The sequence below is a fragment of the Gossypium arboreum genome, chromosome 6 (genome assembly GCF_025698485.1).
Source record: "Gossypium arboreum isolate Shixiya-1 chromosome 6, ASM2569848v2, whole genome shotgun sequence".
NCBI lineage: Eukaryota > Viridiplantae > Streptophyta > Magnoliopsida > Malvales > Malvaceae > Gossypium > Gossypium arboreum.
The window spans coordinates 108,734,552-108,746,793 of record NC_069075.1 but is presented as its reverse complement, the minus strand read 5'-3'; the positions used below and the strand labels follow the sequence as shown (position 1 = coordinate 108,746,793).

Below are 12,242 nucleotides of genomic sequence, written 5' to 3'. Positions count from 1 at the left end.
TAAATAACTAAAATTTTACAAAATTATTACTCATAATTTAATAACTCTGAATCTCTAATTTTTTAAAAATAAATTTATGAAATTTTGTTGAGAAATTTATTTAAGGAGGTTTTCATAGAATTTTCCTATAATGATTGAAGCTATATATCTTCATTGCTACTTTAAATAAACGATGAGTTGGTGATTAATGTCGTACTTATTAGCTTATAATATCGTCCCTTTAATCCCAACTCCATGGGCCATTGATTTAACAATAAAAGGGTCTAAAAGAAACTGAAATTTTAAGTCTTAAGTCTTCTTTTCCTAAAGATATAATAATAATTTGCAATTTAAGAAATTTGTATAATTACAATTACACTCCAACCTATAATTATAGTAAATTAAAAATATTACCATATGTGTATACGTGTACACACCATATATTTAAAACACATTAAATTAAAATGAAAAGTATAGTTAAAAATAATACATGAAAAACGTATGAGATTAAAATGTGAGTAAAATGATATTTAAACATATAAATACATCATATTAAGAATACTAAATAAATACACTAACTCAATCACAACTATATTAATATATAGAGTTAATGGAAGTAACAAAGTATGTATAATAAAAAAAGTTTTGGTTGAATAGTATATTTAAGTTTCTTTTAATACAATTGGTATGAATTTAAATCTAATATTTTAATTGTTTTAAATAATAAAAATTTGATACATACATGGATGGGGTGAAATTTATTAAAACTATTCAACTAAACTGTAAAAAAAAGTCAAATTGCAATGAATTTTTGAATGGGATCCAAGCAATTATGGGATGAGATGTTTGCATAGCGTTTGAAAAATATCTCTTAGCTTCGAAGTATACTTTGAATCACTCGATTTCAAGTTGGGAAGCTCAAGTTATGACCGTTTTAGTGAAGTTTGCACGAGCAGAATTTTTAGATGGGATTATTACAGAAAATTACAAGTTTCAGACTTTAATTCGAGCTTAAATTATATTGGATTCAAATTTTAGGCTTATTTTTTATATATGAGTTCAATATTTTATATATTAGTTTTATTATTTTATTATTTATTTATTTAATAGAATTTTAAGATTTTTTTATTTAAAATTATTTAGAAGTTTCTTAGTCAATAAAAAGTTCAATTCCTACAATTATTTCTTTAGGTTAATTAAAGTTTCTTTATTTCTCTTCGTAAGATTTTTAGTTAGGGCCATTTGTGAACTTAATTGAAGATGATTTTTCAAAGTTAGGGCCATTTGTGAACTTTATTGAAGATGATTTTTCAAAGGATTTTATATTGGTTGTTTTTATTGAAGCTTTGTTTTCAAAAGATTTAATTAGACATTTATCATAAACTAAAATATTTTTGAATAATATAAATTATTTTAAATACGAAAGGACATTTTAATAATTTCCATATCTGAGTTGATATCGTGAACAACCATATCAACTCCACTTATAAAGAAAAATAAAATTCATTAGTGAGAGAAAATTGTTTTTTTTTTTTTTGAATTTGCAGCAAAATCAAACCAAAAGATACTACTAACACTAATAATTTTGAACTCCACAAAAAAAATGTGAATATAGACACTTCTCTGTACATAGACAATGAAAGAGTATAACACCCATTTATGTTTGAATGAAAAGAATGGTGCTGCCATACTTGCCATATATATAGTCTCATGTATGGAGCCATCATCAGATGTCTGGCAATGACACTGGCAATGGCAATGGCAGGTGGTTTAATGTTGTTAGAACCCCAAAACCTTGGGTGCTATCTGTAACAAAGGCTCCAGAGCGCTGGGAGCAAATTTCCTGGCGAAAAGAAAACAAATGGAAGATGGTTGATCGTTATACCAGCATTCATGGCCTTCGTAGATTCTTGTGAAGAACTCTTCGGTGATGTCTGCACTTCCGAAAGTTGCAGGATGAGCCCCACCCCTCGACCAGTCTACCCATGTGATGCTTCTATTTGCTAACAGATTCGATGCCTGAATTGTTAACATGGTCGGGAAATAATGCTCATCGACATAACATGCCGGACGGCAAAACTGTTCGAACTTTGGGTAGTATGTGATGTCTTCCACTATGTTGACTGCAAGCTTTCGGTTAATTTCAAACCACTGGGAACCTTTACGCCATTGGGTGAGATTCACCTCTGGAGCCATACTCTCATTGTAACGGCCTTGACCATGTGGCCCAGGGTCATCAAATGCACCGATGAAGCTGTATTTGGACTTCTTTATGTAGTGGTAGATGACACTGAAATTATATAGAGGTATGCAGGATTCGGATAGGAGGATAAACCATTCATTGGATATGTCGAGCAAGGCATTGGCAAGGAGCCTTCTCTCAGCATCGCACATACTCATCTTTCCCCATTCAGAGACCTGTAGAGGTAGCAGATACAGATTCTTTATTCTACTTGAAATGAATTTCGAGTTAGTTACAACGTGTAAAATAGTAGATTCTTCTATCTTCCTATGAGAACCAATACAAGTAGTCATCTTTTTTTTCACATCTAGTTGCACTTAAGGAATGGGAATCAAAAGCCAAGATTAAATTCAGTGAAATCTCTTCAGGGAAATTCAATTATATTCTCCTACAAGTTGCTAACACATACAGCTATCCATACGTTTATCATGTTACAACGTGTAAAATAGTAGATTCTTCTATCTACCTATGAGAACCAAAACAAGTAGTCATCTTTTTTTTCACATCTAGTTGCACTTAAGGAATGGGAATCAAAAGCCAAGCATAAATTCAGTGAAATCTCTTCAGGGAAATTCAATTATATTCTCCTACAAGTTGCTAACACATACAGCTATCCATACGATTATCGTAACAACCTGATGCTAACCATAATTAGGCTATGCTTGACATTGTCTCCAGTTTCAACAAGCAACACTGATATGGTGTGCTATATAATACGAGGGTCTTAAGCCTGTGTTGCGATTTGAAGCAACAAAACAGACCCATGGACATGTAAATAAAAAGATCTCAAAGTGCAAGCTTCTGTCCAGGTTAGATGATTTCATATACTGAAGATAATGACGCAGACGGTTTGAATACAATCAAACACATCTCATGTCATTTCCTAATTTTGTTTATCAAACTGATATAGTATTGTGTCTTTGTGGCCATAATTTGCGCATTTTTGCAATGAACTAGCCGTGTACCTATATGTATGTGAGAACAATCCCTTGCAAAGAGGTAAATAACAACGATATAGCTAACCAAGAACCAATTAGAACCGGAACTTAAGTAGATAAAATAAGGACAGGCAAAAACTAACATCCTAGTGTTTTTTTTTATTCTTCTTCAAAGAGACAGCAGTGAGAGGCCACGATATGGTAGGTACGGTTCTATGTCTAACCTTCAAAAACCAAATTTCTGAAAGCAACTAAGCATACCAGTCTATGCTGCCCGGATTCGGGGTAAATGTTAGAGTATGTGCCTAACACAGTATACATAACCTTTTTCTTATATATGGAGTATCACACCCCATCTTATGTTTGAACGTGAGTCGGATGCAAATGTCAGACCAAGTATGCTATCATCACCCTTAGCATGGAAACTAAATAAGGGAAGTTCTCAACAAAATAAGAGAAAAAGTAGAGACAATAACTCACCATCACACACATAAGCAACTAAAAATACACACAAACCATGTCACAGAGGAATAATGGCGGAACCTATATTAAAACAATATACAAAATTGAGAAGATTTGAATAGCATACCTGACTTGGGATTTGTCTTCTGTAAAAAACCGAAGACGGAGGAAACTCAGCTTCGAATGAAGGCAATGAATGAACATAGACCGAATAAAGGCCTTGGTGCCCATCAAAAAACCTCTCCCAAAGAGGAGAAAGTGGCAATGGTCCCTTGGTCAAGAACATAAAAGCAATCTTGGGAACCCTATTAAATGGATACTTTTTTATACGAGGCATAAAAGATGCCCTCCATAGTAACTCTTCATCACTCATTGAATGAAGCAAATTTGAAGGAGGTTTCCTCCAATGATCCAAACTAGTCGTTTCATCTTCATCACAAGGCACAATATTAGACTTAACTGTTGCTATTACACTATAAGTTCCAAAATGCCGGATTGTATATATGCTAATCATAAAAAAGGCCATACACAGAGCAAGAAACAAGCCAAATAACTGAAGGACCCTTAATGGTGGAGTCTTGGATCTTGTTGTAACCGCAGGTTCTTTGCCTTCCTCTAATGAACCAACAGACCCAAATCTCGCTTGCATCTTTTAAGCTAATCCCAAAAACCAGAAACTCAAAAAAATTCAACTTCTGGGGGTTAGATCCAGAGACACCCACACTTGCTTTTTTGTTCTTTTACCGGTCAAATCAGTAAACTAAAAGCTCTTGCATTTTAGATCCCCCAAACGAGTAATTCAATGAAAAATTCCGACATGGGGTTGTTTCTAATATCTAACTAGCATTAAAAACTGCAGCCATTGTTAGCAATTTAAAACAATAATAGAATAACAGATCTAGAGCAAAAGAATATTGGATAAACAACGATACACCATTCTTAGCAACAAACTAAGATAAGATCAAAGTGAAAAGCTAGTCCTAGGCATTACCTAAAGAAGAGAAACAGAAGTTGAAGATAACTAAATGTACCATATGAAGAAATACAGATAAATAGAGGCTTTAAGAAAGGGGAAAAAAAACTAAAAATGTATGGTTAGAGTAGAAGTATGGAAGAGAAAATGGAAGTAAATGATGAAATGGGAAATGGGTTTTGGATTTTGTGAAACCTGAGGGATGTTAATTAGAATGTCGTTGTCTTTACACAGAGAAAGGAAGCAAGTTGAAGCTGGGAGAGTGAGGAAACTAGCTATTCTTTTTCTGGTCAAATTCTTATTTTAGTCCCTCTATTATACTCAAATTTGGAATCTAATTTCTATATTTCAATTTCAACTTTTTTTCTCAATTTAGTCCTTAAACTTGGATTTCATTATGGTATGCTGATGTAATGCTTTGCAATTTTATTACATCATCACTTGAAAATTTTAAAACATAAAGAATTTAAAAGTTACCAAAAAATAATAACCTTAAAATATCACATCATCATATTTTAATCGAGCCCAAATTCGTAGATCAAATTATAGAATCAGCGTGGACAAAAATAATAAAGAAACCAAGCTAAAAAAATTATTTAATTCAAGAATTAAATGTTACTTAATTTCTATTTTATCGAAATAAGAATAGGTTACAATTTTTTTGGAAAAGGAGATAGGTTTGAATCCAAGTCTTTGGTGCTTTTGGGTTGTTGGTTATGCTTCTATTTTTATAATATGATTAGTAATTTATATAATTAATATGGTTAATTATTTTGATTAAAATTTGACATCAATTTCTTTTTTTTTAAATATTTATTTTAACTCATCATCATGTATGAATTTTATATTATAAAAGAAGTTTTAAGAAAAACTCTTAATAATTAATGCCAATTATTTGAAATAAGTAATGATATTATGAAAGTAGATGGAACTAAATTTTAAAAAAATTAAAAAATAATGATTAAATCATAAATTTAATCATAATATAAGGACCAAAATAAAAAGTTAATCAAACTTTGTATTGGAGTTGGGAACGTGTCGGGACGCTGTTTGCATATAGGTGGCCATGTGAGGATGTGAAGACAGTATTTACTATTTAGGAGAAATGGCCACGTTTAGGTAAGTTGAAAGACATTCTTGCCCTGTCGAACATTCACAAATTCAAAAAGGGACAGGCAAAACCTTTAATCTCCATAAAAAGAGGAAATTCCAATTTTAGTTTACTTTAATTTCAATTTTTTATTTCAACTTTAATCCCAAAAATTTAAGTAAAAGAATTGCGGTTTGGCTCCTTACATACAATACTATAGGGATAGTTAAAGTATGAATTTTTTTTTTGTATATTTAAAATTTTATTTTATTTTTTATTTTTACGAATTTAACACCTCTATTTTTTTTAATTTATATTTCATTTTATCTTGGACCTAATACATGTCAAGTGTTTAACAAGGCACCTGTATGGAGGCTTTGATGACCAAAATTAAATTCAAGGAAACAATAATAGGGTATTTAAATTTCGAATAAAATTAAATTAATTGGTTGAAATGATCTAATTTGGTTAAGCGATTTAATTCAATTAGATGTCGGTTAATGATGTTTTGAAAGTTCGGTTATCCGTTAATTCGATTCAAAATCGATAATTAACCGAACTTAATAAATAATAATACAAATTATATGTAGTTTATTAATTTGGTTAATTCATCAAATAATCATTATCAATTTATTTTTTATATGTTTTATACTTATTTTAACAAAAAAATAAAACATATAAATTTAGGTTAGCCAACTGAATTAACCAAAATATTTCGTTCGGTTAATTTTTTAAAAATTTTAATTGGATTAACGGTTAAAAGATTAAAAATTCAGTTAATTCGATTTGGTTAAACGTTTGAACACCCTACACAATAACACCTCTCACATCATTCAATATGATATTTAGAAATAAAAGCATGAACACCATTTTAATGTTAATTTTAAATATTTTAATTCATTTAAAATTGTATTCATTTTATTAAAGTATAGTAAATCTTCTCTATAATATATTCATATTCATTTGTTTGTTAAGATTCTATTTATTATACACCTATAAGAGTTGTTATAAAAGATAATTGTTGCAAATTTAGTATAGAATTCTATTGCAATTTCTATCAAATGAACAAAATGAAAATTAAGCTTAACAAGAACAAAAAAAAGTTAATTAATTCAATAAAATTAAAAGACGATAACATGTGCATCTGTTATCTTACGTTCTTTCACATGACTAATCATGAAGTTTGTAAATCTACTAAGTTCAATTAATCAAAAGATAACAATTAAATTAATTAATTTATCATTAGTTACTAAGTTCAAATAATCAATTTATAAGTTTATAATGTTTCAAGTTAATGGTAGAATATTTAATTAAGAACTTAATAATTTGTTGAATTGATATACTTGATTCCACTTATTAAAAATGATTTCATTTAATAAAATATGATTAATAATTTTTTTTCATATATTTTAACTAAGATCACTTTTATTCAATAAATTATAATTAATATGTTTGCTTATATGAAATTACAACTTTTCTTAAAATTTTAAAAATATACTTCATAATTAAGGATGTTGCTTTTACAAGTGAAAAATTGTTATAAAGAGTTAAAATAAAATATAAAAATCAATTCTATTAGAAATGTAATTGTTATAACGAAATATTGTTAGAGAAACTAAGTGCATTAATCAAATTATTCTATCAACTTAGTCGATAATTTGAATATTAAATGTAAGTAGAATATATTTTAATACATTTAAACGCATATTATTGACCCTTCGTCCTTCATGCATATATTTTAAATACATTCATGTCACAATTAAGTTAACATTTAACACTTAAATTGCTAATTAAGATAAAAGAAAAATAACCTAATGAATAATATTTTGAGGGTTTAATTAAAAGTTTAAAACTCAATTCAAATTTTAGAAAATAAGTCCATGCTCCTCTAAAAGTGTCTATGTCTTCACTTGCTTCCGTTTTAAACCTGTAAGGTTGGGATAGTTTTCATTAATCAAGAAAGCTCCGATTAGGACCCAGCATCAAAAGGCCACCATTTATAAGATTGCTCACCCAATACGTGCACGAGACGCCAGTATTTCAGTCCTTAAACATCCCGCTAATACTATTATCCACTCCCATGATTAACATAATTATTTTAATTTAAGACAAACACTAATACACGAAAAACAAGATAATATTAGTATTCCAAATAAAAAACATGATAATAAATAAGATTTGTAGAAACCACGACTTTTTATTTTTAAAAAAAGAAAAGAAAAAATTGAAAGTTATCACTAATCTTTTTTATGAGATGTGATCGAATCACTTCATAATTTGATCGTTTTAATGAAATATTTAATTTATTAAAACAACAATTTTTGGTCTACAAAGTTTAGAAAACGGGTTAGGGAGTCAGTTACGTACGCGGAAGGGTTAGCACTCTCGTTACGCTTAAAATTGCTACCTAATTGATTACTTAATGTCTTGGTGTCGAAAGTCAAAAACTCGAAAATAATTTAAAATACAATCCTTTTTTATATCAATGTTAATTTTACTTAAAAATTGCTTGAATGAAACAAACATTAAAGACCCTCTCGTCTCAAAATAACAAAGTATCACATCCCGTAAGTTAGGACACGACATATTGAACCTTTGAGAATAAGCTAGCCTTTATTTTTTATTTGAAATCTTATGTATTAAAAAAAGATATTCGGTCCTTTAAGTTCAACGAGAAAAAAAATCAAAACCCCGTAAGTGGGGGTACGACTTCTCGAATCTCTAAATACGGAACATTGCCTTATTTTAATTTTTTTTTAATAATAACAAGTGTTTTACTTAAACGAAATATATTTTTTATTTAAAACGGTGATATGCTAATAAAATTGTTACGGTAGTAAATAACAATAATATGAATACACTAATAAAAACAATTCATGATAATCACATGATATACTAACTTTGATGCTAATATGAACAATCAAAGAAAAAGAATAAAAATAAAATAACTAATAAAATGAATAATAACAACAACAATAATAATAGTAGTAATAATAAGCGGTAGCAAGATGTGCAAATAAAGAAATAAAGAATAGTACAATTTTAAAAAAAAAGCAAAAGAAGTAATAAAAATACATTTATATGAACAAATAAATAAATAGATATAAAATATACATGTAAAATCTATAAGGAATTGATATTAAATGAACACGGATTAAATCGAACTAAAACAAAATTAAGAGCCTAAATTATAATAAATGACTAGATAAATAAGGATCAAAATAAAAAGAATAAAAACTGAATAACCAAATCTAAAAAGAATAGAAAAAACGAAATAGGGCCTAAATAAAATGTGCGCAATAGAACGAGGACTAAATGGGAAATTATTCCCAATCCCCAAAGTGTGTCGTTTCACTAAGGACCGAAATGGAACAAAAATAAAATTATGTAGATAAATTTAAAAAAGTAAAAAAATAAAATAGGACTATATTTAAAACTAAATAAAAGAAGGAAGGGTTAACTGTGCAAATACCCCTTCTAAATCAAAATAAGCAGATCCTCCAAACGGGTCGGGTTGGCTAAAAAAGGCACCGTTTCAGTTGTCCGCCTTCCCAAATGGTTTGAGGACCAAATTGAATCAAACATAAAAATGAATGGTGAAATTGAAAAAAATAATAAGAGAATAGGACCCAATCGAATTAAGCTTCAAAAGCAGAAGGGCCCATTGTGCAAATAGACAATCGATAAAAAAACGCGCGAATCCTAGGTCGGGTCTGGTCAAAGCGTAGGTCAAAGGCAAAGAAACGAGGTCGTATAAATACAAAAAAAAAACACCCCACAAATCTTCATTTCAGTTGCAGTTTTAAAAAAAAAAACCAAAAAAGATATTTCTTTTCACTGTTCTTTTGTCCCCTCTGCCATGGCTCCAAATACCCGCCACCATGGTGGTCATTCGGTTCTTAAAACAAAGACCGCCAGACACGATGGTCGGAGAAAATAAAAAAGTGTAATTTTTTTACTTTTCGAGTCCCCGAGCCCACAAGACATCGTTTTTCATTGGAAACGACGAACCTCGGCAGCCTACGGCGGCAGCATATGAAAAATCGGTAAGATTTCCACCTTTTATCTGATTTTATGCCTATTTCTTTGAGAAATAAAAAAAAACAACAACAAAAACGAAAAAAGAAAAAGACCACCTTTAATAATTTTTATTCTTCTTTTTATTTCTTTTTTTAAATAAATAAAAGATAGGAAATATGAAGCAAATCACCTTTTGAAATTTTTTTTTTCTGTTTTTTATTACTCCGATCTGTGTCTAAAATACATTGATAATGTTCATGGCTTTTATAGCCGATTTTACATTACATATTCTATTGTTTATTTTACTGTTTCCTGCTATCTAGGCTACTATTCTTGTTTCTACTTCTGTGGTCTTCTTTTGCAAGCTTGGCACTCGGTCAACGGAGGAGAGGAGCAACCTTCTTGCTGTTTTAGTGAAACGACGGTAGAGGATGTCAGGTCTCGGGATGAGGGGCTGACGTAGGTTTTTAGCTTTCTGAAAATTTTTTTAAGTTGTTGGGCCTGTCGAGCCTTGTAATTTTGGGCTATATTAGGTCATTGTAGTTTAGGCTGATAACTATTGTAAATGGACTTTGATGTTTTGGACTTATTCATTTATTTTTTTGTTTTATTTATTTGATTTGTGGGCCGGGCAAATTGGGCCTACTACAGGTGCCTCTCTTTGCTCATTGTCGTGTAACGAAAATGGAGCAAAGACTATTAAGAAGGACCAACTTTGCCCGACCTTGCCGAATTTTGACTTCTTGGTATTCATTTTCTTCAAGTAGCCTCTTTCTAACCCACTGCAACTTCAGAGGTATAGAATTTGTCGCTTCAATCTACTCCATTGCAACTTCAGGGAGATAAAATTTGTAGCTTCAATCTGCTCCACTGCAACTTCTAGGAAATAAGATTCACTACTTTCAATCTACTCCACTGCAACTTCAGGGAAATAAGATTTTCTATTTTTGATCTACTCCACTGCAACTTCAAGGAGATAAGATTTGTAACTTCAATCTGCTCCATTGCAACTTTAGGGAGATAAGATTTGTAATTCGTAGCTTTAATCTGTTTTACTGCCTCTTCAGAGAAATAAAATTTGTAGCTTCAATCTGCTCCACTACGACTTCGGGGAGATAAGATTCGTAACTTTAACTTGCCCCACTACAACTTCAGGGAGATAGCTTTAATCTGCTATACTGCAACTTCAAAGAGATAAGATTTGCTATCTTCAGTCTGCTCCACTACAACTTTAAGGAGACAAAACTTGTAACTTCAACCTGCTCCACTACAACTTTAGGGAGATATGGTTTATAGCTTTAATCTGCTCTACTGCAACTTCAGAAAGATAAGATTCACTATCTTCAGTCTACTCCACTGTAACTTTAGGGAGATAAGACTTGTAACTTCCATTTGCTCCACTGAAACTTCAGAGAGATAAGGTTTATAGCTTTAATCGGCTCTACTGCAACTTCAGAAAGATAAGATTCGCTATCTTCTGTCTGCTCCACTGCAACTTCAGAAGATAAGACTTGTAACTTCAACTTGCTCCACTGCAACTTCAGGGAGATAAGGTTTATAGCTTTAATCTGCTCCACTGTAACTTTAGAGAGATAAGATTTGCTATCTTCAGTATACTCCACTGCAACTTCAGGGAGATCCGATTTGTGGCTTTAGTCTACTCCACTGCAACTTCAGGGAGATAAGATTCGCCACGATGACTATAATCCATCCCACTGTAACTTCAGGGGTATAGAATTTGTGATTTCATTGATCTGTAACACCGTTCTTTGAGCCTGTAGAATCCATTTCATAGGCCTATTTATGCCTAGTGATTAGGATGTCATGATCAGGATGAATCGAATTCTCCTAACTAGATGTGTATGAATGATATTTGCATGAATGCAAAATGTCATTTTTCAAGAATGGTCCCTTTTTAATGCTTAGGTTGTCATTGCTCACTATTTATCAAGGTTCTATCACTGATGTTTTTCCTTGCCTTCTTGTTCAGCTAGTATCTTTTATAGAAAATTTGAAGAAATAGTCACAATTTAGACTATTCTTTCTCAAATGTTTCCAACCCTTAAGTTTGGTTAGTTCTGAATAGTGGTCCTATTTTCAGATCCCTATACTATTTAGAAACCTTTCAGAGCAATGTGCATAACTCCTTTTACTTGAATATTATTAGTCCATTAATCATGATTTTAATATAAAAATGCTTGAAAAAGATTATAACAATGGACAAGACCGAAATTTATTGGGAGCAAGGCTCGAAATGAATGGATTAATAAAAAATAGCAAACATTACTGAAATACAAGATGAATAAAATGAAAATAGGTGCCTCAGATATCATAGCATGAGCTTCTTCGCACTAACTTCTCGAGGACCCTTTTAAACTTGATATGTGTTTCAGAGATCCAAAGTACTATGTTGATGCCCCAAGATGTAATGATATTCCTTCTGAGAAGACTCAATCATCACATGTTCAATCTTCGATCTAAATTTGAGTTGCCTTTTTTTTGGGTTTTCAACTTAAAACCCATTTGGTCTCAATGCGC

General features: G+C 30.8%; 1 protein-coding gene across 1 annotated transcript; it reads right to left on the bottom strand.

The window, feature by feature from the left end:
* Positions 1–1,544: 1,544 nt before the first annotated feature.
* Positions 1,545–4,826, bottom strand: LOC108484438 (glycosyltransferase BC10-like). The gene is made up of 2 exons (XM_017788225.2): positions 3,749–4,826; positions 1,545–2,397 (listed from the first exon to the last, which is right to left on the bottom strand). Exons 1-2 carry the CDS (start codon positions 4,268–4,270, stop codon positions 1,759–1,761), a joined length of 1,161 nt encoding a protein of 386 aa, XP_017643714.1. The 5' UTR covers positions 4,271–4,826; the 3' UTR covers positions 1,545–1,758.
* Between the last annotated feature and the right edge of the window lie 7,416 nt (positions 4,827–12,242).